The 25,149-nt window shown below is 49.8% G+C and overlaps 2 protein-coding genes across 4 annotated transcripts in view; both read right to left on the minus strand.

The window, feature by feature from the left end:
• Positions 1-20,078, minus strand: part of LOC126047923 (lactosylceramide 4-alpha-galactosyltransferase-like) — a 31,064-nt gene extending 10,986 nt beyond the window's left edge. The window contains exon 1 of one of the 3 annotated variants that reach the window (XM_049822228.1): positions 19,934-20,078. The gene's annotated coding sequence lies outside the window, so the exon portion shown is untranslated. Of the gene's footprint in view, positions 1-14,937; positions 15,015-17,738; positions 17,797-19,933 lie in introns of those variants that run through there. The other 2 variants (XM_049822225.1, XM_049822227.1) reach the window with 2 other exon arrangements.
• On the minus strand, positions 1,673-17,808 carry A4GALT (alpha 1,4-galactosyltransferase (P blood group)). The gene is made up of 2 exons (XM_049822223.1): positions 17,739-17,808; positions 1,673-4,697 (listed from the first exon to the last, which is right to left on the minus strand). The coding sequence occupies exons 1-2, from the start codon at positions 17,805-17,807 to the stop codon at positions 3,570-3,572; spliced, it is 1,197 nt and encodes a 398-aa protein (XP_049678180.1). The 5' UTR covers position 17,808; the 3' UTR covers positions 1,673-3,569.
• Positions 20,079-25,149: the final 5,071 nt, after the last annotated feature.

Consider the following 25,149-nt stretch of genomic DNA (forward strand, 5'->3'; position numbering starts at 1 on the left):
TTTGCATCTCCAACCCCCCACCCCTGGCTTCTCTCCTTGATGTACTGCACACCTGTGTACCCGCTAACCTTCATGAGCTCAAGGACAAAGGAGACGGGGCAAGAAACAATTAGTGCCTTCTCACCACTTCCCATCATCTTGACTGCATATAAGCAACGAAGAAAGCACAGGCAACTATTTTACATCTTAAGGGGAAACTGTTTCCCTGGCTCTTGACTCAAGGCGTCACAATAAAACTCCTCTGCACACCAGACCCCACCGTCCCTTCACAGCCTCTCAAATGCTCCCCTGGGCTCCAGGGTCTTTACATCAGGCTCTGAAAGGCAGGTGAGAAAATGAATGCCTGCAGCACAAGCTTTCCACTTCTAGGTCTACACGAGCACATACACTGTCACTACTAAGGGACGCTGTAGCCCATCACCCAGGAAAAAGCAACACAATTTCTCATGGAGCTTCCTATTCCATAACATCCAGACCTTCAGAGTGAGACTAAAATGCCTTGCTTCAGATAGATTGCAGGTCATGAATGATTGGGTGATACCTGGTTGGATAAGGAATCAGTACCACACACTGTGCTTTCCTCTGTTTCCTCTGGTCAAGTCCCAAAATGGCATGTAGTCATGGTCCGCAGAGCCTTCTTTCCACGTGTGCTTATGCTCAACTTGTCTCATGTTCATTCCACGCTCCTAATTTTAGTGAGTCATTTCAGGACACAACTTTAAAATGCTTTTCTGCATAACTAACAGATTGCTCAGACCTACCACCAACGCCTTGCAGAACAAAATGGAACATCTTGGCAGAGAGAAGTAATAGTAAAAACTGTATTTATTTTTCTTTCACAAGACAAAGGGAAAAAGGCTGCTTTGGTTTGATTCTCTCCTTATCAAACCTGGGAACATTGACAAAAAACAAAGAAACACAACAACAAAAAAATCACTCCACTTACCCAAAAAGGCACTTTCCTAGAATAAGTAGTGGTACATTAAGCCAGATACTCATTGCAATGGGTCCCAAACAATCCCATAATCAGTTCATGGTATTGCCACAGTGGAGTCCCTTGTGATGCCTTTATGATCACCAGCCACCATTTTACCATCTCTGACAGGGGCTCCTAGCTCACTAGGATTTCTGTTGTTTAGCCCAAAGGGCCCAAAACAGAAGGAACCAGTAGGAGAAACCATGCCTCACTGACCACACACTAGGCCAGGGCTGACAATTTTGCGGCTGCTTCTAAAGAAAACAGTGAAAAAACCCCCACAGAGTAGTGATAGTAAGAGTAGGGAGTGAAAAGAACATCCATTTATACCACTTAGTGTGCTGAAGAATGCTTACACAGTCAGGAGGATCTGCCGTTTCCCCACAAAGTCTTTGCTCTTAAAGATGTTCAGTGTTGGGAGAGCTGCAGACATTCAAAATCCTGAATGCCTCCAGGATATACCATAAAGCTGAGCCAAACAGAGGGGCAAAACTACAAACATACACACATGTGGTGCCAGCTGCTGCAGGGGTGTTTCCAGCACCTTCTTCACTCCAGAGTAGCTACTTGTGCACAGACCTCACACCCTGCCCAACTCACAGGCAGGTACCTTTCAATCAAAGCAGCACTGGCCTCCACAAAAAAAAAAAACCAACCCCCCCCCCCCCCAAAAAAAAACCCAAGGAAAAAAAAAAGTGCACACCCTCCTCAAGCTCCCACGGCCATGTCCCTGAGGGACAGGGAACTGTAAAAGTGATAGGCAATTTGTCTTTCTTATTTTTATCATCAAAGAAGAGACAAATAAACCCGAGACAGAGAAATTTATACACAGTCTTTTACATTTTTGACCACTGCCTTGGCTGAACTGAGCAAACCTCACACTGCTTATGGTTGCCCTAGGAAACAGAAGAGGCCTCAGACAACTGCAGATCTAGAAATCATTTGAGTCGCACTCAGAGGACTTGCAGGAAGCATCGCGTGAAAGAGCTGCTGCTTTGGGGCAAGGTGACATTGAAGATCTGACCAAGTTGTGGTCATCAAAGGGACCACTGGACCACCCCACTGCTGTTCCCAAGCATAAGAAGAGGAGGCACACTGGAGGCAAAAAAGATTTTACAGTGAGATCATAATCTCTTAGTAGTGTAGGAGAGGAGAAGGCCAATGCTCTGCGCATCTGCATTAACTCTATCATAGTGCCAAGCTCATGTGCCTCAGCAATCCCCTTTAGATTGTGGTAGGAACCAAACATAACAATGCTGATGGTCTCAACCATCTCAACCATTCTTGTTTCTCGCTGGTCTTTCTCCATTATTTTCCAACAAGAACTGTAAGAGCACAAATACATCCTTTTGGGCATCAGGGCAAGGGACGAGTTTTCTCCCACAGTTTGTCCAACAAACTTGCCTCTGTGGTAGGAACCCTCAAAGGCACAACAGCACCTTGCAAGAGATATGTTAACTTTCTCCAATGCAATTCAGAAAGATGCTCAGGGTAAAGTTTTCCACTGCCCTCCTCAAGACCTCCCAGGAGAGATTTGTACTCCTGGACAGTGAATTGCAGGAGTACTCCAGGCTACTTGAAGAGGTCCACCATAAATGACTCATAAATGGACTTGAATTTAGACAGTACAGGTTCCCTACCAAACTCTCTGTAACCTTAGAAATACTTGGAAATACCATGACTTTCCTTTAGGATCCATCCAAGTGCTGAAAGATCTGGTGCATCTTAGACGCAGTTATGGATATTTGGTCACAGAGACAAACTCAGTGTAAAAGATAGTTCAGCTCTTCCTGCGTCAGGTGCAACGTGAGATGTGATTTGGATGAGCTCTCCTGCTCATTGTAGGGTGTTAATTTGCCACTACTATAAAATAAATCATTGCTGTGCAAAAGCTCCTTCTAAACAATGAGCTGGCCTCTGATCCTTGTGTTCCGATTCACACCAAATTTCCATGTCGTTAGATCTATGACATTGAACAGAGACTGCAGCATCCTGCTCCCTCCTGAAACCAGACATGAGAAAGTCTCCTCCACCAAGGGCTTCAGAAGAGAAGGGAATGAAAAGAAAAAGAAGTTGCTTTAGCCCTTTCTTTCTTTGTTTTCCTCTACGTTTTTCGCAGGAGACCTCCTCTAGCACATCCTTAACTTCCTCCTCAGTTCCTGTTCTTTGCTCTCCCATCCTTTTGTTGCTTTGAGGACTGCATTTCAGAAGCCCTGAGAATCAGGTGATGAGATACGCGTTTCTATGAAGGCCTCTTCAAGGTTTACAGTCATAGAAAGGGGCCTTACTCCTCTGAAAGGCTGACGGAGGCTGCCACAATTGGCCCAGCACTTGCTCCCCTCCTGAGATTTCTCTACCTGACCAAGCAGAGCAGAAGAAAGGTCCTGCAGAGAAACAAAATGTTGCTGGTAGGGAGCTAAAGTCAAGACAAAGAGCTGCACAGACATCAGCTGAAGCTACAGGCTCCACCTACGACCCACAAATGGCTTTCGTCCTCAACTCTCACCACCTCACTTCAAAAGAAGGTTCATTTGCGATGGAACAGCTGGAGACTTGTGGGCTTCCAGGCAACATCTCTTAGCTGACCCTTGAGTCACTGCCGTTCAGAGTCCTTCTTCATGATATCATACGTGGCAGGGCAGAAGTGAGAATGTAGCTGAGCCAGCAAAGCCTGGGACGTGATCTCCAGCCTGGTCCCTTGGCTCTTCTTGTTCCATACATGCACTGCATAGCTGTTATTAAAGAGGCGGTGAAGCTCCGAAGAGTTGACCACTTCAAAGTATTTCTTCCAGTCCTGCCACCGAATGGGATAAAAAGCCTCACGGGGCAGAGCACGCACTCCTCTGCAGCTCGTACTGCTCCGAAGACTCCTGATGGAGCACCACTTCTTGAAGACACGTGTTAGGAGCTGTGGGCCTTGGTGCCCCCAGATCCAGCTGTTGTAGTTATCCACAAAGTCCTGCATGCAAAGCTCCATGAACTTGTGTTTGGGCTTAAAGGACAAAAAGGCTCCGTTCAGAACGTACTTGGACTGGGTACCAAGCACATTGGTGAGGTTCTTTAAGTTCTTAAGCACAATGAAGTCTGTATCCAGGTAGATGCCACCAAATTTCCACATGATGGCAATTCTGCAGGCGTCAGACAGGACGGGCAAGAAATAAGGCTCCCAGCGCTGCTGAGCCTGCAAGTACCAGTTTGCCAGAGGTGTGCCAGAGAAAAGCTCTGTCAAGTCCAGGGGCCGGACTTCCACGTTGGGGAAGCAGCTCAGCAACGAGAAGCCCCAGTGGCTGGGTAATGAGGCGTTACCACTTGCCAAACCTTTCATGAGCACCACGACCCTTGTCTCAGGATGTGTCCGGGCCGCTGACTCCACGGAGCACACGAACAGGTAAGTGGGGTTAGTTCGCTCCGAGGTCTCCACAAAAAACACGTCCCCTGGGGAAAGAGGGGGCCCACCGACAGTGGGATGCGGAGGAGAAGGCACAGAGTGAGCACAGCGGACTTCAGCAGGCAAGCTGTAGAGCTGGCCTCTGCCCTTAGGGTGCTCCGCGATTCTCCAGTATAATATGATGGAGGCAAAGGACATGAACTTAAAGGCGAAGATAAACAGAGCCCTGAGCTTGTGGCTCAGCACCACCCTGGTCAGTTTTAGCAGGCAGTTGGGCATCCTGAGCATTCTCACTCCCGTCAGAGCCTGCTCTCCCAAGACAACCGTCGTGATCTGAAGGGGAGGAAAGAAGAAAAAAATTGATAGGGAAGGCAACAGACCCACGAGTCTCAGGACAGTACTATGGCAGAGCCACATGCTGAACTCTCCTTCATGCTGGCATGCTTGAATTATGCCCTTAGGTCGTCTTTAAACAAGCATCCTGGCTTCTTCATGCTGCCACAGTGCCCACGGGGCCCCATTAGAAACCACAGCCCACATTCAGGTTGTGAGGTTACGTGACAAAGCTCATCTGCACATGCACAAAAAGCTCAGAGGGACAACGGCAGGAGGGGGAGCCCAAACGTACCATGCCGGGCTACTCCCAGGCCCGTCACAGGGGCCATCAGCCCACCAAAGGCCCATCTGCCCAAGCCCATAGGAGCACAGGAGCACAAGGGCAGGCGGGATCCCAGATCAAGGACTGGAGGGGAACCAGCACCTTGTCTGGGCTCCTCCCACGGCTGTCCCAGTGTCCAGCCGTGAAACCCATCACCAGGGTCACCAGAAGCAGCTTTCCAGATCACCCTTCGGACTAAGAGGGTCACTGCCTTGGGGCGGGACATATTACGGTGTGCAGGGGAAGAACAGTTTGGAATTGCACAGGACTTATTACAAGATATTTAGCAAAGGAACCAAAGGTGGGGCAAGGAGGGGTTTAGGTGATTTTGGGAGGAACAAGAGTGGGAAAATAGAAGTGTAAGGGGATAACAAGGGCTAGATGCAGGTAAATAGCTTGCTGGTCAGTACGCTTGTCTGGCTGTGCCCTGTGACTGATCAGCACAGCCTCTGTTGTCTTCTTGCTAAATTCCGACTCTTTCGTGGGTGAGGGCTTTTGATCTTGTGTGCACGTGTGTATCAGGCTGTGGACGCAGCAACTGGGGTCAGACCGCTGGTCAGAGGTCCCACATGTCCGCGGTACCAGCAACCGGAGCGCCTGCGGGCGTGCAAGTGTGCGATGGGTAGCAGAGATCAAGCGGACCTGCCTATGAGTACACGAAGTGGCCTGGGAGCCAGGAGGGCGCGCGGGTCCCTGAGGGCCAGCTCTGGGTGTGAGAGCACCCGCGTGTCTCCAAGGGCGAGAGCACAGAGGGGGCAGCTACGGGACACGGAAAGTCCTGGCCAGTTGCGTGTGACAGTTTGTACCAGCAACTGGCACAGGGCTGTCGCCCTCGGGACTTGCATGTCCCGGTGCCAGCAACTGGGGAGACTGGGATCCAGGGGCAGCTACTGGGCTGAGTGTCTAAGCCCAGCTGCTGGAGGGATCCACCTTGTATGTATGTCTGTGTATGTTCTCACTTGTGGACTCCCATCCTGGCCAGCCAGAGAGGGGAGCAGGAGGAGGCTGCTGGTGCTGCCTACATTCACTTGGGTGCTCTGAGTGTCTGCCTGCGATCTGCGTGGCCAGCCATGTATATGTACATACATATGTAGCCTATATGTGTGCTTTGCGTGCCTGTGTCTGCTGAATACATCTTCAGCCTCACTACTGTCTGGACATGGAGCAGCAGCAGTCTCACCTCTCTTGGGCTTTTGGATCTGGTATGATATGTTGTCCTCTAGCAAAGATAACTCTCCTTCAAAGACAAAGTATGGTCAAACCTCTCCGTTTATCACAAACCAAGACTGTCCCTTACCTCCCTGGATGCACACTGTGCTTGCCACTTGTAAGGATATACAGCATGTATTCCATCTTATCTTCATCAGCCCCTTATTTTCAAATCAGACACGTACAAGAAGAATTCTAGATACTGGGATTTTAGATTCTCTTTTGTCCTCCAGTTTGCTGCCATGCTAATGATCCTGAAACCTGACAGTGAGCGGGACAGCTGCTTCTGAGGTGTTTCATTTCCCCAGAGGAGAACCACCTGCCAGCCTTCCCCAAAACTGAGAATTCATCTAAAACCCCAGTGCTATCATCTGTTCCTGTCAAGAGGTCTCAGCTCCCAGAATCACAGAAGGGTATTTGTTTCCCTTCCATTTATTCCTCGATAACCACCCTGTGTCCCATATTTGCTACAGAGCTCCACAACATGGTAGTCTTTATTGTGTTCCTTTGCACGGCACTTCTGTTCTTGGCCATGCTCTTAATTTTATGTTTAAGCCTCTAGACTTAAAGTACTTAACACTCCTCCACTGAAAAAAAAACAAAACAAAACAAACAAACAGGTTTTTCCCTTCTCTCAGCATTTAAAACCACACTTTGTGAAAGAGAATCAGACATGACCATCAAGCCTTCAGTACAGCAGTTGTCTTTAAAAGACACATTCTCCTCTTTTCCCACCTATTCTACCCACAGAGCCAGACCTTCTCTAGCAGTATGCTGAAGTGTAGGGGGACACCTATATTCCCTCCTGTCAGGCATTTGAGCTGAGATACACAGTGCTATTTCTGCTTTTACAAGCCTAGTGTGACTGTCCTGGCCAGCCCCCAAGTTTAGATCTCTGAAGTCCAAAGTGTAGTTTTAACCATAAAGAGATATGTTGCAGCAGATGGAAGAGTAGAACGGAGTTTCTCTCCCAGAAAGTCCAACAGTTTTTAATGGTCTGAAATAAGGTGTATCAATGCACAGTCTAATTGAAGGGCACTGTCATCAGTGTGCCAATGCCTTCCTCAAAGCCTGCATAGTCAAAGTGGTGGCAGGCTCTTAGTAAAGAAAAAAAGAACAGTAAGGTTTCACAAGGAATATACTCTTTTAAAAAAAAAAAGTCTGAAAGATGCAAAACATTTTAGTGTCTTCTCTGGTTTAATGCCTGTTTCCCTTTTGGTAAAAGTTTGCATAATTTAAAAGAAGTAAAATCAATACAATCCAACAGTAAATATAGAAGTTTTGTGAGACAAACCAGAAGTGTGCAGAATGTAATAGAGAATTACATTATGCCTGCTACAGATAGGTACGGATCAGCTTAATAACAGAACAGAATTTTCCATTTCAGATTAATCGTTCTTCAGTTGAAGAAAAAAAAAAAAAAAAAGAAAAATCTCCTCTGAGATTTTTTTCTCTCTCAATTTTTTTTCCACCATTTGAACAAAAGCCATATCAACCTATGATTTTTCAACACATGTTCAGTCTCTCAGAGAGACCGCTTTGGAGCGTTTCTACTCTACCTGTAGACAATGACACATCATCTGGCTGGCAGCACCAGGCACTGGCCTGCCTGGGAACAGCCAAGTCACGGTGAGCTGCCTTTCCCCTCCGTGCCCTCTGCTTTCCTTCACACGTTAAGAGTCTTTCTTCCCATATAGTTGCAAGAAATAGCAAGACCCTGCCATCTTCCCTCCCCCTCTTCTCTCTATTCTAAACGCTCCACTCATGTTTGGAAGGAAGAGGAGTGAGGGACTGATATTTTTTTTTTTAACCACATTACACCTGAAGTACACGGTATAGTTACTACTAGGCTAGCAGTACTGCACCAGCAGAGTTTGGGGGTGGGGGAAAAAGAGATGGCTATGCAACTCCACCCTGCAGAAACAGGACATCGATGGCAAAAGTTTACTCCAGCTCTGCCCCACAATGAATCTTTTTCAGCCTGAATATAAGGGTTTGCAAACAAAACTGCATCTATTCTATGGCTTTTGCCTACTCAACTTGTTCAAAGATCACCACCTGTGAATGCCTGCAACTGGCTGGTGCTGGCCCTTCTCTAGAAAGCTGTACTTGGTAAAATACCAAAGCACAGAGGCAGCGATACAGGGGTATGCCAGCCATGAACACGGAGAAGGGAGACTCTACCCAGATTACACCCATGTGGGGTTTGTACTGTTTGGCTATGGCACTGCTAAACCACTTCACATCCCAGCATAATGAATATACTGCCATAGGCAAAAAACATTTTTACCTTGGGAAATTTCACTTTATTTAATTTACTACAAATTAACATAAGTTTTTAATTACTGATTCAGGTACTGGGGGGGGGGGGGGGGGGGGGGGGAGACAACCAACCAACAATTAAACAAGCACTTTGGGAAACACCTTTCCTTCTCTCCTCTTTCCCCAGGCTCATCTTCAGTCCAACACCTCTCCTCCCCCCTTCCTACTCTCAACTTCCCTCGTTATCCCTGTGGGTTACACTCAGTCTGTCTCAATTCCTTCAGTGAGGCAACAGGCGGCACAGGAGGCTATGGGTCAGTGCGTAACCGTTTCTTGTGGCTGCTCCTTGCTTCTTACTGCTCCTCTGCTCCAGCACTAGTCCTCCACAGCCTGCAGTCTCTTGGTGCATACCTGCCCCGGCACAGGTTCTCCATGGGCCACAGTCCCTCCGGGGTGTCCCTGTCCCGGTGTGGGTCCTCCACAGACCACAGATCCTCAGGGGTGTCCCTGCCCTGGCAAGGGTGGCTGTCGCTCAAGGGCACCTCCTCCAGCACAGAGCGCTTCCTTCCAAGAGAGCATCTCCAGCCAGGCATCCAACCACATTCCCAACCCTTCCACGTGTGTCCTCCACTTCCTCCCTTTACTCCAGACACATCTCTTCACATATCTCCTCATATCTCCTTTTGCACATCGTCTTGCAACTCCTCCTGTGTCTCCTCACATCTTTGCTTTTGTGTCTCCCTTTATTTACCCTCACCCATGTTCTTTGGTGCCTCCTGCCTCATGTCACCTTTTCATGGCCTTTTCTGTGACTCCTTGTGTCTCCTTTTTTGCATCCTCACGTGTGCCCTTCTGTGTCTCCTCACGCACCTCCTCCCATGTGCGTCCTGCCCCTAGCAGCTACCACCCTTTCTGAAAAACATTCGAGCAGAGGCACTGTGTGCTGCTCTCATCGGCTGCAGTTTTGGTGGGCAATGGGCTGGTTTTGTCTGTTTTGGAGCCGGCTGGAATGACCTGAAACTGGCACAGGGCAGCTCATGGCCCCTTTCCACACAGGTCACGCCTGCAGCCCCTGGCTCCCCAAACCCTGCCAGTTACACTTAATAGAGAGTACCTTGTAGGGTTTAAATACAGAGAAGTCCCTAGCTCCCCCACCCCCCACCCCCACCCCGTAAGGGTGAAATCTGGGTTTGGATGTTGGATTACCAACTGGTGAACAGTTCTTAACTACCTAGTGCAAACAAAACTGGTTATAAAACAGGTTAGGTGGCCGAGGTTACTAACCTCCTGAATGACTCATGTATTTATTTCCCTTTGTGGTAACAACTGCTTCCAAAAGCTCCCTGTACAATTCTGTAGAAATTCTTTAAACAAACAAAGAAAATGAGCAACCCTAAGTGACGCATCATCATTTACCTACTTGCAATGCAAACGGCTTGCCAACAATTTACTGATGGCTTCACGATCCAGAGAGCTCATTTTATTATTTGCTCAAGCCTGTCAACATCTTACCCTAAACGCCTCCTTAGCACATGCCAAATGACCATCTACCAGTTAAGCAGGAGGGCAAGGACATCCCAGCACTGCCACCGACCCATACATTCTTCTCCAGAAACCAAGGCTTTGTGTTGCAGCTAAACCAACCTAAGGAGAAGTTTCTGCCAAAAGGGGGATTCCCTCAGGTATCTGAGGCAGAAAATTCCACCTACAAAATAAATACGAAGCTTTTCTGATAGTTTAGCTTCCACAGAACAGCTTGACTGAAGCACAAATATGAGGGAGAGTAGTTAAGAGAGCACGACTGCTCCCTCAACACTTCTCCCTTATGAACAGCAAGGAAATAGCAATGTCCCAGCCCGATTTCTTTTAACAATACTCAGTGGCTGAATAGCAGAGAAATATCTCAGGCAGTAAATAGGTGCAGTAGATTACAACAGCTGTTTCATCAACAAAGTGAAAGCACCAGGGAAATCACAGGCTCCTTCAAGGGCAGTGCAAGCACCTCTAGAGCTAGAGCAAAAGCTCCATTTCCTCCTATCACATCTGCTGAAGTCTTATCTGAAGCTACAAGACAGCTGATGGTGACACACCACTGAAGTCTCATCCCGTAATTTTGATTAATAAAACAAAGCAAGAGGAAGTGACCACAAGCACAGAAATGACTGCCACACCAATGCAAACATGCAGCTGCGTTTGTTCAAAATTCACTCATGTTTTTACTTCAGAGGTGCTTTGTGTCTAAAAAGCAAAGCAAACATTAATAAGCTCTGAGCAAGGGAGTTTCCTGACCCTGTCAGGAAGAGGCGCTTAAAACCTTTGTGGGACAATGCAGAGATGACTTAGCAGCAAACAGGTATCACAGCAGCAAAAGTCAAGAGCCAGGTCCTCCCTCACAGAAACCAGGCTGCACTTTCCATGGGGCAGAGGACAGATCTGTTGAGTTCATTTACTGTGGTGCACACGCCAAGAAGAAACTTGTTTGTTATTTTAAAGTACCTTTAGTATAGTACTTTCTGTGCAGGACAGTGTGCCACATCCCAGCATCAATCACAACATCCATCCCACAAAGTGTCCTTCACATGCTGCCAGATACCTCCTTCTATTTCAGCCCTGATGGTGAGTTAACCATGGCTGAAGCAATATACTGTTGGCTCAACAAGGCACAGAGCATGCAGCAGACAGAGCTGCAATTCACTGAAGATGACATAATAGAAGTTTAGAACTTTTAGAAGTTTCTACATGGGTCAGGGAAAGTGCTGGTTTTAAATGCTTTGTTAAATATGCTCCCTAACATTGAGTCCAGGATGTTTTCCCAGATTAACATTTATTAAAGAGCCAGAGTCTTTTTGCTCCTGCTTCGTGGAGATGGTCAAAGCCATAATTCCATTCCTCTCCGCTGACAGGTTTTAGCCCTTGCTTTTGTTTTTCTCAGAAAGCCATGACAAGTTTTTTTGGGGGGTGCACCTATAGCTTTTCCTCTAAAAGCCACTGGAAACATAAGTCACAAGAAAGTATATGAAGTCTTAAAATCTCAAACTAGTATCAAAGGAGAATTGTCAAGGTAGGCTTTAAGTAACATTTGGTGCACCAAAATTAAATACATTAAGCTTGAATCTAGAGCTAAGGGAATTTAGAATAACCAGTGGGCGTAATTCCCATCAAATACATTTGGTGTTAAGGCACCCTTATGTATAACCAAAGGAAAAAAAGCTCCTGAAAGTTTACATAAATCAGTTCCCAGTTACTGTGTTTCAGAGCAGCTACAGATAAGCATTTCCTTCCTTACAATCACAATGGAAAATTAGAGCTTGCAAAGCTTTCATCAAGAACAAATTAGGAAAAAAACAGATCTACAGACTACGCAAATTGTCAAAGCAAAGTGTGCAGCGTCTTTCAGTCCAAAGACCATACACAGCACTGCTTTGCACTGTCCCTTCTGCTTTCACCCCTTTGCTCTTGCAAGTTCAGCACATTTGCCAAGGACAGTAAATAGTAACAATTCAGAACACCTCTTCCTATGCGCTGTGGAGAGTTATGGTCAAGAGCGGTCTCTAGAAATCCTTGGAATAAGGCAGCCTGCGGCAGAAAGGTAGACAAAGGACTCACATTTGGAGCTTTTTGGTTCTGCCGCTGTGCTACAGATTGTACAGAAGCAGTTACGGGTCGGTTTGTATGAAGCCATTCCCACAATCACAGCCTAAGGGGGAAACACGGTGGCCTTTCCAAAGGGTACACCAGGTACCACAGTTGGCACGTTTAAAATGCCTTGACTTTTTACACAATCTGAATCCAAGTATATTGCTTATTAAGGCTTCCCTCAATACTAATACTGTACATACGAAACCCCAAGAGATAACGCATTTGATCCTGTTCACTTCTGCGCACTTCATGATAATATGCTATTTGCACTTCGCTCAACCAGCACGTATCAGGTTCACACGTAACCGCCCTGAATGCGCTCCTATTCGCGCTCCACACGGCGTCCATGTAGAGAATTTAGCTACCCGATCCAAGAGCAGAGATTTCCACTATTGAAATTGTGACTGCCTGCTCAAACGAACACAGAGCTGAACTGCTCAAACAAATACAGGGCTGAAGGGGCAACTTCATTGCTGACTCGCAGCTTTCCCAGAGCCTGCCAGGGAGCTCTGCAGGTGGGAGCAGCACCTCTGCAGCGAGACCACCAAGGTGCGGGGTGCAGGGCAGGAGGACCCTCCAGTGGATATCTGCTCCTCAGCCCCACAGGCCTCACCTGCTCAGGGACACCCAAAGAGCCCCAGGAAGATTAATTTTCTTCTTAACTTTATGAAAAGCTGTTGCTAGTATTTAGACTATTTATTGAAACATAAGACTCCGCATGTCCTTGCAAGGACCTCAAATGATCTTGATTTCTTCAAGAAGCTTCATAAGCAAGAGTAACACACTACAGCCTGGTGTCTTGCTGAGATGTCTATGCCTATTTCATGAATAAAGCGGCGAGATTTACACGCACCTGACAGACACAACAGCAGAACATCCGGAAAGCCCCAGCACTAGGTATTGTACAGCTGGCCAGCACTGCCAGCCACAGAGTACAGCACCCCAGTGCTGTGGGAGCTGTAACCTGCCTCCCCACTCGGAAAGCCCTGTGGTAATTTGAAGCCCACCCGTCATTTTCTCTTTCTGAACCTCCATCCCTCCTTCACGGTGGACCGTAGCCCCTTCACTTCCTCATCGCAGGTGCGTCCTCCCCCACGTCACCCTGCTCTGCACCTTCCTCCCCGCTCTGCCACAGCCCTTTAGCCCAGCACAGGAGACACTGGGGAGCAGCAGCTACGCAGGGCATCGCCAGCAATCGGAGATGGCCCCAGCAAGCACCAGTGACCCAGAAACCCCGACCCGTGAGGCAGGACAGAAGATGGAATTGCTCAGCAGAGGAGAAAATGCTGTACGAGGCAGCCAGGTTGCACGCAGGGAACCGGGAGGGAGCTGAGAAACGTGGAGAGGGCTTTTGAGGCGAGGCTCTTGCCCCTGACATTACAGCCATGCCCACGTCTGGCCCTGTACCCCATCAACCCAGACCCTGCCCCACAGACTGACCCCAGAGCTGCGTCACCTCCATGGCTGGGTCTCATGTGGGCTCCTGCCTGAGCCCACCGTGTCCCAGGGCTGCCCCACTTGGCTCACGGGGGCTGGCGTCGGTCAGGGTGGGCCTGCCCAGCCCCCTCGTTCCCCAGTGCCCCCCGTGGCTCCCCAGTGTACTGCTGGGGTAACACCATACAGTGTCGGGGCGCTGGGCTCCGCTGTGCCAAACCAAGGTCCCTGGAAGAGCGGTGAAGGGTTTTGTCTCGGTGGGAGCACCAAGCAACGCGAACGAGCGCAGTGGAGTGAGGGGAGATGCCAGGGTCACCGCGGCGCACAAAGGGGAGCAGGAGCATTTAGGGACAGACCTGGGTAGAGTAACCCTGGCAAAATGAGGAACGCAGCTACAGTGCGCGGTCAGACTGCTATCTCCCCTTCTTCTGTGCTATTGTACAGGAGCATCTTACTCTGCATCCCACGAAGAAAAGTTTCCCAACACTTTTTTCTAGATCTTAGCATTTGGGTCTTCTTTACCTGAAAGGAGCAGGTTTTGTACCTCAAAGATTTCAGCTTTTGTACCTCACAGCTTTCAAGAAACAGACCACATAAACCCCTCATCAATACTTAAAAGAAGGCAGACTTTGGCTGCGGAAAGCTGCTGGAAAGGACAAACAGACAAAAGGGACAGATGCTAGCAGCAGATCAGCTAGCAAACTGATACAGCTCTTTGCCACCAACAGCTTTCAAATAGCAGTTTCCTATTACTGCGTATTTGTAGAAAGCCATGCACACTTATTGTATAACAGGGCTGGAAACTGTGTATAAAATTAAGTCTAAGCACTATTTTAACCCTCACAGCTCGAGAAAATACTGGCACATGGCTAGAAAAGGAGCAGCTCTTTGGAACGACGTGCACATAGAAAGGACTATGAGAATACGGAAGTCAGGACCGCGCCTGGTCAGGAAGTGAGCAAATCCCGTTAATCACCAGTGTTACTCCTGCCCACGAGCTTATGCAAGGGCTTCACAGCAGATCTTGCAAAACGGAGAGAAGGTACTGAAGATGCTGTCCACTTCTACGGGGAGGTTGGACGTATGTGACCGGGCATCCAGCAGCATTAACAAGTGAAGACATACGGTGTATCAGAGCATACTAATAATTAAACACTTCAAGCCTAATAGGCCAATATGTGGTGATTTTTCCTTCCCCTAATCTGGACAACAGTTTCTTTCTCTGTTTTTAAAATCCAGAGACACGCTGGAAGGATGGTCCAACAGCAGACTACACATGGATTCAGGGGATTTCTATTTGGTTTGCTGCTTTGGAACGGGTTTCTTATAGGCCAAGAACAGGTCAGTTAAAACTGAAGCATAAAATCTCACCTCCAACTTGAGATCACAGTGAAGCCAATGTCTAAGTTTCTTCAAGGATCTTGGGGGTTGTTTTTCTGCCTCCAACACAACCTTCCTCCTGCGAATATGGAAGAAGTACTTTCCTATCTGAAAGAGCCACTGCAAGGCTGAACATGTTAAAGATCAGGAGGTATTAACCCATATATCTTGCACAGACGGGAGGTCCTGTGCAATTATACAAAAACATAGTGTGAACACTCTCCTTTTTAACAGAAAAATCTAAATACTAACATGATTCTACTTAATCCTTCACTCACAGAGGAGTGGTTGGTTCACAATGCCATAATCTGAAGTTCCACCAGACCTCATTTAAACTGTTGGGCAGAGATCCCAGCCCCGGTTTAAGATAATTGTAAAAGCCAGTAGAGACAAATGAAGAAGTGAGTTGGTAACATATCACCTGTTTCACAGTGAAAATAATCACCCAAAATAAGATTTGTGGATCTGTTCTGGAACCTGAACGAGCCGGCAACTCCAGTAAGGAGTTTTAAGTGTTTGTTTGGTCAGGAGTGCCTGTGAAGAAAACCGACCCCAGAAGAGAGCAGAGAAAGGGATCTCAAAGCCAGAAGACACAGTCCAAGCTTTTAACAAGGATGGGAAGCACAACCCTTAGGGAGCTAAATGATAAAGACAAGAGGGGCGTCCCCAATCTCTCCTGCCATCACATACTGGAACTTGATCCAAACCACAGCAGCGCTGATAGCAAGACGTATCCAGCGCTATACACTGCTCGTCTGGTCTCTCCTCTATAGATGGAACAGGCACGTCTGTATGATTTTATATCGTAACTGCGACAGAGGGTGGCTTCTCTCTATACTCATGACCAATCAAATGCAACAAAAGTAAGATGGAAGTAGAATTACACCCAAGTACCTCGTGCCAAAGCATCTGCTGATAACACAAGAAAACCAAGGCAATGGCTAACTGTTGCTAAAGAAAGTGGCCCCACTTCCTTCCTCCTCAGGCTCTTCTTTGACCCTGCTGTGACCAGCCCTGAAAGCTAAAGCACCAAAAAGCCAGTTCCGCTGAAGGATTTTATTTTCTTACTGGAATAGCTCCCAGAACTGGTTTTGCTCCACTGCAGGGTTAGACAGGCACAAATACTGGCAGAGAGAGAGATGCAAGAACAGGCAGACAGGAGGCTGCATCCTTTTAGTATCACTGAACTTAGCTCCGTTGTAATGCCAAATTGCACACCGAGGCCTTCACAGTCCACAACTACTGAACCTGGCCCTGTGATACTCCTGAGCAAGAAAAACTTCGTTAGAGCCACTGTCAGATGGAGACAGCCAATGCCTTGAGAGCCAGTAGAAGTCCCATGAGAAGGAAAACTTGGGACGTAGTTACCAGCTGCGACCTGAATGACGCACCTAAAACTAACTGACAGCAGGCAGATTGCTGTTCACCCAAGGGCATGATGCCCTCTGGCCCTCAAGAACAACTCCCATTTTTGCGTGGTCAAACGAGGGGCATGCAAACAAGAGAAGGGCATTCACGTATGACTCCCTAGTTAGTGCTTCCTCCTACAGAGCCCGTGCTTCGAGACTCTATTGGAATTGCTACAATTCCCAAAAAAAGGGAATTTGAGTTCTGTAAGATTTGCTCCTCTGACCTCCACAGCAACAAAACCCATGAATAATAGTGCAAACCCGTTGGAGCTCAGCAGAAGCTAGAGAGGGTTTCTTCAGGGTTAAGAAACATCCAGTCTATTCTGAGCAACCTCTCGTACATTATTAGGAAAGAACATGTTAGTTTAACTGGGACAGTTCCTTCTCAGCCAAAGCTTCTAAACTCGCCTTCTCTCAGCAGCATTGCTAGTTTTAGCTTACTATAGTTACAAGAGTTATGTATTTTCCTACGACTCTTTCACAAGGGCTCCCCCACCCAGCAAGCATTTCTATAGCTCTATTGCAAGTCTCTCTCACTTCCTCAGACCTTATCCCTGCTCAGACTCCGATGTTTTTCAGGGCACGTCTGCCCAGGAACCTGATGGCCACCTGCACACACACCCTCCCACCCACACCCCCCATCGCCAGCGCTGCTGTCTTTCCACCCTCTCACCCAAGCCAGCCTGTCGCCGCTGGCAGAGAAGAATTCCACATTTCTCCGACCCTTTTCTCTTTGTCCTCCCACTGGGCTGCTGCCATTCACCCGGACCCGCAGTTTCAGCCCGTGCCTAGCCCTCCTCAAGCGGGACGGAGCCCTCCCAGCCCCGGCAGCGGCGGGCACTGTACGCGGAGCCCCCGGCCCCACGGCTGCGGTGCTGCTCCGCACCTTCGCCAGCTCCCTCCGACAGCGATGCCTGCGCAGCAGCAGCCACCCTCGCAAAGCCGCGCGGGGAGCCGAGAGAAGCTCTCCTTCGCAAACCTCAGCCGAAAAGCCTCGCCGCCGCCGGGCGGGAGGCCTCCCCGTCCGCCCGGGCCGTAGGAGCCGGTCTCCGCAGAGCTCCGACCGGGCACGGCAGCCAGCTCGGAGCCGCCCGGGGGTCCCGGCTGAGGGCAGACCGGCTGCCGGCCCCCCCCCTCCGCTCCCCTCCCCGGCCTGGCAGCCCTCCCGGCCGCTGCGCCTCGCCTCGACGGGGCGAGCGGAGCCGCCGGTTCCGACCCGCACGGCAGGGCGGCCCGCCGGGCGGCTGCTGGCCGGCACCGCGCCGGACGCGGGCGGGCTCCGCGCGTGGAACGGCTCCCCGTGGAGAAACGCTTCCCCCCGAGCGAGGAAGGACATCGAAGCCCCCCGAGACCCGCCTCGTCGTCGCCCCCGCCCCGCCTCACCTCCGGGGCCGCCGCTCCGCGCCCTCCCGGCAGCGCGGCTCGCCCCCCCCGCCCCGTCACCCCGGGCATCGCCGACGGCGCCCGCCCCCCGCGCCGGTCCCGCCTCCGGAGGGGCCCGGCCGCCCCCTCCCGGGGCCTCGCCGTCGGGCCGGGCCGGCGGGAAGCGCGGCCGTTACTCGCCGGAGACGCGGCGCCGGCCGAGCCCCGGGGCGGGCGGCATCGCTCCCCCGACGGCCCCGGGACGCGGCACCTCCGCGGGCAGGGCCGCTGCTGCTTCTGGGGGTGGCGGCTTCGGGGTTTCTCAGCGTTGCTCCCTTCGTAAGAAGGCGTTTTAAATTGCCGTACGGCTTTTTCTCACCCCGTCCCCCTCCAGGAATCGCTCCTCTTGCCCCACGGCCGGTCGGGAGCTCGTAATTCCTCGCAGTTTTCCCTGTTGTCGCGCTGCGGTACCTCCGGCGGAGCCCGGGTGCCCGTCGGTGGTCGGCAGCGCACGGCCCCCGGCCGGCGGGGCGGCAGCCGGGTACGGACCCGAGGGCGGCCGAAGACCTGCCGGCCTGAAGGGCTGGGGGCCGGTAGGCAGGAGGGCGAGCGGGGCCGGGTGGGCGATTCGTTCGACGCCGAGGCAGACGGTTACGAAGCTGACACGAGTCAACGAAGAGGCGAAACCAAAAATTTTAGTTAAAAAAACCCACGCCACGCAAAACAAAACGCAGCCCGCAGATGAGCTGCTTGCATGTTGCAAAGCAAGTTTCACATCTACCCTCAGGCAGAAGGAAGTTTTGCCCAAATTATACCTGGCAAATGGTTGCTTAACAAGTTGTTAATGAGCGCAAATGAAGAAGGGAAATACGGGCTTTCATTTAGAAAAGCACTTCTAACTGGAAGGCTGTTATAGGGTGGGGGAAATTGCACGGGAAGATCACCAGAGATTTTGGGAAGCAGGTTAGATGATAAACTGGAACGGTTTAGATAGAGGTAATCCTACCTGGAGCAGGGCTTGGACACGAGCTCTTTTGAGGTGCCTTCCAGCCGTGTTTTTTACGATCCCCATGATACAGTATGTTATTTACATGTTACAAAACAGTGTACCTATGACAAACATTTCCATGAAAGAAATGTTGGCATTGCTTTAAAAAGAAATACATTTTCCCCACAATTTAGTAGTCCGAAACTGCTCCCCCCTGCCAATAATGTTAAGCCATTTCTTGTATAAGAACAGGACTTAATCAGATTTGAAGTTAAAACGGACTTCAAGATACTTTTGTCTGCCCCACTGAGCAGAGTTTAGATTAATGAGACAGAATTGCTGCTGAAGGTGTCAGTGCTCACCCTCCTTGGAGCAAGGGTTTGGACCAGACGACCTCCTGACATCCCTCCCCACCCTGGTTTTTCTGCGCTTCCGAGCTGCGCGGGCAGCACCCTCAGCAGCTCGTGGCGCTGAGCCCAGAGGTGCTATTCCTCACCTGGTCCCTGAGCGAAGGCAGGCGTCCGACGCAGGGGAAGGCGAGACGGGATTCGTGAACCTGGGCTGGGAGCGGTCAGGGGCAAACAGCTACATCACAGGAGCTGGTAGGGCAAAAGCGCAGGGCAAGCGCAGTACCCGCAGCGCTGCCATACACCAGCACCCTCTGGAACGGTAACGAAGTGGGGAAGGAGGATCCGAAGCCCAAAGATCTCTCCGGAAGATTGCCAGAGCCAGGATTTAGTTCCTGTGGGGCCACTACCGCAGGGACGGTAAAGTCTTTGTCTCTGGACACGCAGACGTATCTAAACAGCAGAATTTGGATCATGCACGTGCCTCCGGACCATTTTATCATTAGTTCCTGAACTGTCAGCTTACAGCCCTGCGTGAACTGCCACTGGTTTGGATTTGCCTTAAAGCGCTGCCATGCAAGTGGCACAGCTGCCCCCGTGCTTGAAGGAGGCAATGACCTGGTGAGCACCCCAAGGATGCCAGCCAGCCCTGCTTGCAAATCAGAGCTGGGGTACGCTGAGTTTCAGGTAGCCGAGACAGGCTGGAGGAGGTAAATGACCTACCCCAGCCACCCTAAAGAGCACAGCACCATGCAAATCATCCTTCAAAGCACCTGGCAGAACAGCATCACCTGTGAGCTAATGTCACAGCTGCAAATCATCTCAGTAAACAGTTTTTAAGTGCTTTCAGCCTGGTTTTGATTTGACGAGCAGTTTCCTACCTGGTCTGTCAGCCAGTGAGGTGGCTTCAGTTTGAACTGGGAGAGGACAGCCGCTGGGGAGGGTTGCTATGACACTACAGGTGGCTTCATCTTCATCCCGGTTTCAAAATAAGCCAGCAAGCTGTCAGCCAGGGCTGAGTCCTGCTGCTGGAAAGGTCTGTGCGTCAGGTGCTGGCAAGAGCGTACGCAAAAATTATTCCTCTGAAAGAGACGTAATTACAGCACCGGTCTCTTAGCCTGGGAAATAAGTAAAGGGCTTACCGAAGGTGGGGAGGGAGAAGGGTGTGGTGTGGCTGGCACTCAGCGATGAGATTGTAACATCCCGATGGGGAGCGGGGTGGGAGGAGGAGGAAGGACATGTGTCTGTTCGTGGGGGCTGAAGAAGCAGCACGTGCCAGAGGCTTTGGGTCACCTGCATGCAGTTCAGGGGGAAGGAAGGTGGCCAGCAGGGTCATTAAGCCCTCGTGGTATCAGTCTCCCAGATATTATACATGCTTTACTGCTGTTGTACGTACCTTTTCCTTGATGCACAGGCTGTAGCCCAGATGTCCGTGTAGCTGAAATGCCCAAAGCGGTAAATGGGCATAACTGAGGGCTCTGCTTCACCCTCAGGGCTGTTTTTCCCTACCCAAGGCCTGCCTCCGGCAGGCACCGGAGATGTCTGGTGCAGCACTGCTCCCACCTTTCCGTCCGGCACCTCCTCACGGGCTCACATGGGGGGGCTCGTCCCCAGGGGCTGCAGACAGCGACCGAGTGGCCGGGCTGAAAGACACCCGCATCTGCTCTCCTTCCCCCCAGTTTTCAACCTCAGCTGTTGGCTTCACTCCTGCTGTCACTTCTGGCTTTGGTTTTAAGCAAACCAGAAGCGTTCCTCTCTCTTCAGAAAAGCAGATCAAACCCTCTCGTGATGCAGCCGCCAGCCCTTGTCCAGTCTTCTCCTGATAGGAGCCAGATTGCAGACTGAGACCCTTCAACCACCTGCCTTTTTTGTGCTATGGCGCCAAAGGGATGGTATTCCCAATCAGCCACAACACAATCGAAACTGGAATGTGTTCCTGTTGCTGGTTTTTCTTGATCAAATTTCTGTGAGAGGAAAGAAGAAAAAAAAAAAAAAAAACAAACAGTGAATGGTTTTGCTAACAGACACTCAGCCCTTGAAATGAAGTTGCTGAGCCTCTACCAAGAGATTTTTATTTTTTTTAAATGAAGTTAGCAGATACAAATCCTTTTAGAAGCATTAGCTTGGTGTTGTTAGGACGTCATCATATTTATTGATTAGTATGCACCAACGAGGGAGGCACTCTGATAAATTTTGCCAATTGAGTCAAGCGTGACGGTAAGCGTCGTGTCCAGCGAGCGGATTAGAAGTGAAGATGTGATAAGAGGGAAATTGGAACAGCGCGGTACCTTCAGACAGGAGTCAGGATGGCTGCTACGTAATTTAAACCCGAAGGGAGATGTATTACCACAGGTGTAAGAGCCTTCAGCTGCACGAAAGGCCAGGAGCCATCTGCTTTGCACAAAAATGGGGCAAGCGCATCTCTGCTTCGGCTTTCTACCTGGCCAAGCTCACTGTGGACAGCAATCAGTAAGCGTGATGCCCTTGTAACTATAGCTGGCAGCAGGGGAGCCGCAGGAACAGCTGGCAACATTTGAGTAGTGGAAATCAAGGACTTTTTTCCCCACTCTATAGGAGCCTGAGATTGCAAAAGCTTTCCCTGGCCCAAGTCCAAAGTAAAAGAGTATTAAATTAATAATCACGTCCACACTGGGTTGGATCGTATTTAAAAGTTTTGTGCTTACTGTATCAAATATTTTTAATTTCTATTGTATTTAAATAACTCAAAGTTCAAATAATGTTTCAAAAGGAATAATTGTTTTGAATTGGAGGGAAAATATTTGCTTAGAAAGTGTCAAATTTGGAAAATTTTTGTCCATCTTTATTTCCCTGCACCACATTTTCTTCTATTTTTGATATTCACCAAAATTCACTCCTTCCTGCCAGAAGGCCAGTTTGGAAGAAATGTCGGAAAACCCCAGATCCTTGGAAAATCCCAAACTGACTCCACCGCTTATAGCAATGGTTTTCTAGGGCAAATTTTGTGGCTAATAACAAGGGCCCAAATCTGTAAAGCTGTAGCTGGAAAGAGTTGCCCGTTCCCATAAATCAGGTGATTCTGATCTGGGCACCAAGATTAAGTCACAAACACCCAGTGTTTGACTCTCCCCTGACCCTGTGTTTCCATGTATTTGTTAATGCTTACCGCTTATCAGACTAATATTACCATCCACAGGCGTAACACGGAGTTTTCCTAACATAAGGAAAGCAGTTGCAGCATTTCCCAGCTCCAGTGCAGCACGCAATAAAGTACTCCTGCTTTTCATACCTAAATCTACCATGGGGTGTAGATGTAATTAAGACGGTGAGGGTGGTCCTAAAAACAACTGACCACTGTGTTCCTACAAAAATAAAGGTAATTATTAAAGTCCTCTGCTTTTAAGGATATTTGTTGAGTTAAATATTACACTTCAAATGTGAATTACTCTTTACTCTGAGGCTATTTGGAAGTAAAAATACATTTAGGACTATAAACATAGGCAGATGCAGAAGGTCCATTTGCAAAAAATCTGGCTGGCTAGTTATTGATCTGGGGCTGCTCCCTCGAGGTCCTAATGCACCTTCCAGAAAGCGGATGGTCTAGTCTGAGTGCTGGGCTTTAGGGAGTTGGACGTTTTAATCTAAAAGTTTCCTGTTGACTTGAAGTAGATGTACCATTTTGATATGAAACCTGTAGCAGTTTGAAAGCAGCGCAGGACTGAGAGATTTCCATGCCAAAGTTAACTTCTACAGGCAAAAAAGACTCAAGTAGGGCAATAGGCGTGGGTACATTCATGCTCGTCAGCCAGCTCATAGAATATTGTGTAATAGAGGGGGGTTTTCACTGCTTTGTGTGTTGCAAAGGGCTTGACATTTGTCTGGGCTAATTCCAGAGGAGCTGTCTTGTTTTCCCGTCAGCACTATCCCTCCTCAGTCCCACCTCGGTCCCCGCTGGTCCGGCTGGGCAGAGCTCCAGGCTCCTGAGCGTGAGGCCAGAGCCTGAGTCTGAAGGATTAGCAGGTGCTTAAGCAGTGACCTAGCTATGTGCTAGAGGTGCTGTATAAGCCAAAAAGCCCACAAACCAGAAATTACTCGGCCCCAGTGAAATCCATCCAGCTCCAGGATGGGGCATGACAGCAGGGTTAAGAGACCCGCCGAAATACCGGGAAAAACAGTCACAGAAGATTTTTCACTCCCCCCGAGGCAACCAATGCCAACACACAGCACTTATCAAGTTTAAAGTAAGTATTTAACTAGTGAAATAGAGTCCCTTTGTTCCCACACAGAAGTGCTGATATTTATTGAGGTTTTCCTGGTCGCCAGCAGGCCGTTGATTAGGTAATAGTTTCTGCAACTCATCTTCTCCTTAAAGCTTAATGGTCTTCCAACAGTCCCAATGCCTTTCCTGGGTATTTTGTCGGACTTAATTTCATTTGGTTTTAATTTGAAAAGTAGAATTGGTAGCCTATGGGTAATATTTGCCATTTCCTCTAATCACACGTCCTAGCAACCTCTGAGTTGATGAGGAAGGAGGAGCAAGCATGAAAACCAGAGTGGTTTTCTGCTGTAGTCATAGAATCGGTAAACATGGCACGACCGCGCTGCTCTTACTCCTGACCAGTGGGTAACTAACTCGTGTGTTCACTGCTAACAGCAGACGGGTCCGCCTTAAGCCCTTGGTACAACAGAGAGAGAAGGAAAAACATCATTGCTTACAACGGCAGGGGAGGATTAGGAATTCATCACACCGCCATGACTGCAGGGCTCCTGGCACCGCTGCCTCCCAGCCCTGGGAAGACAGGCACTCCCTTTCTTGGGAAAACATTTTCTCGGCTTAAGAGCCCAGAACAGGCGCAGCCTTGGCTTAGGAGACTCTTGCACGGCAGACGTCCCCTGCGCCGTGAAGCCGCGGTGGGTGCGAACAGGGGGTGCCCACGCTTTCCCCAAAGCCGCTGCCGCTGCTCAGGGCTCGCCCACCGCAGGCAGCTCGCTTGGAGAGCTGTGGCAGTCAGGGGAGCCTCGATAAGCATTGCAAATTTTTGCTTTCCCTGGCTTCAGAGCGAAAATAACAGCCAATCAGCAGTCGGTTAACTAAAATAAAATGAACCTAAAATAAAATGAAGCTAAAAACAGCAGAGCTGTGTGCAGTGCTGGTAGCGGTTTGGGGATGGTCGGCTGGAGAGGCCACACTTGTGCGTGTCCTGGGCAGGTGAAGTTCGGAGGACCTTTCCCAAGCTGTGATTTCCATCTCCAAGGGGGGGGGGGGGGAGGTAGAAACTCATACCCTCCTCACATTTTCCTCAAGAGTGTCTAAGACGGCAAATGCCAGGATCGCCAGGAGCAACAACTCTAATTTTGGCTCTGATGCAACACTTGGCCCTGCGAGCAGCGGCAGTAGGGACTTCCCTGCCATAAATCAGCACTGAGAGTGGAGATCTCCCAGCTGGCAGCATCGTTTGCTGAGAGCATGGCCCCTGGGCTGGCCTCTTCCCAGCACAGGCACAGGTAAGTAAAGACACAGGTCCTAAAAAAGGCCGCTTCAGCTCTTTCCAAAGTGGATGAGTTGGCAATACACCCGGCGCAGAGAGCAGGCAGCTGCAGCCCGGGCAGGTCGGTCTCTCCTGGTGCATCTATCTTCCCTGTGTCCTTTCTGCACCCTCCCTGCACCCTAAGGGCTTTCAGGGCTCCTCTTCTTGAACAGAAATGCCAGGCAAAGCCTCTCCTGTGTTTTACACCCCTTCTGCTCTGTTCAACTCCAGGGCCAAGGCTGTGGCAAGGCAGTGCTTGCTGCCCATGGCCAGACCTCCTGCCAAGGGGACGGCCGCCCCACAACGTACCGGCTCCTGCAGCTGGAAATGGCCCTGCCGGCTTCCCTGCGATGGGAGAACCACCCAAAAACTGCTGCTGCCGCACAGGTAGTGATGAGAGTGCTGGGATAAGCAACGGCACAGAGATCAGCGGGGAGGCGAGGGTTTGGCGACTCCAGCGCACATGGTCGGGGTGCTGTCCCCCAGCAGCGTCTGCCCTCGCTCACACGTCGCCTGCCCCCAGCCCCTGCCTTTGCCAGACATGGAGGTGCAGAGCCCTGGGAAGCAGCTCCCGAAAGAGCTGACTCGGG

Source organism: Accipiter gentilis, chromosome 18 (assembly GCF_929443795.1).
Source record: "Accipiter gentilis chromosome 18, bAccGen1.1, whole genome shotgun sequence".
NCBI lineage: Eukaryota > Metazoa > Chordata > Aves > Accipitriformes > Accipitridae > Astur > Astur gentilis.

Excerpts from the sequence above, each read along its gene's own strand:
- A4GALT (XM_049822223.1), bottom strand. The coding sequence starts at position 17,807 with ATGCCCGGGGTGACGGGGCGGGGGGGGCGAGCCGCGCTGCCGGGAGGG. Across the intron at positions 4,698-17,738 it reads GCGGAGCGGCGGCCCCGGAG|ATCACGACGGTTGTCTTGGG; the intron begins GTGAGGCGGGGC and ends CCTCCCCTTCAG.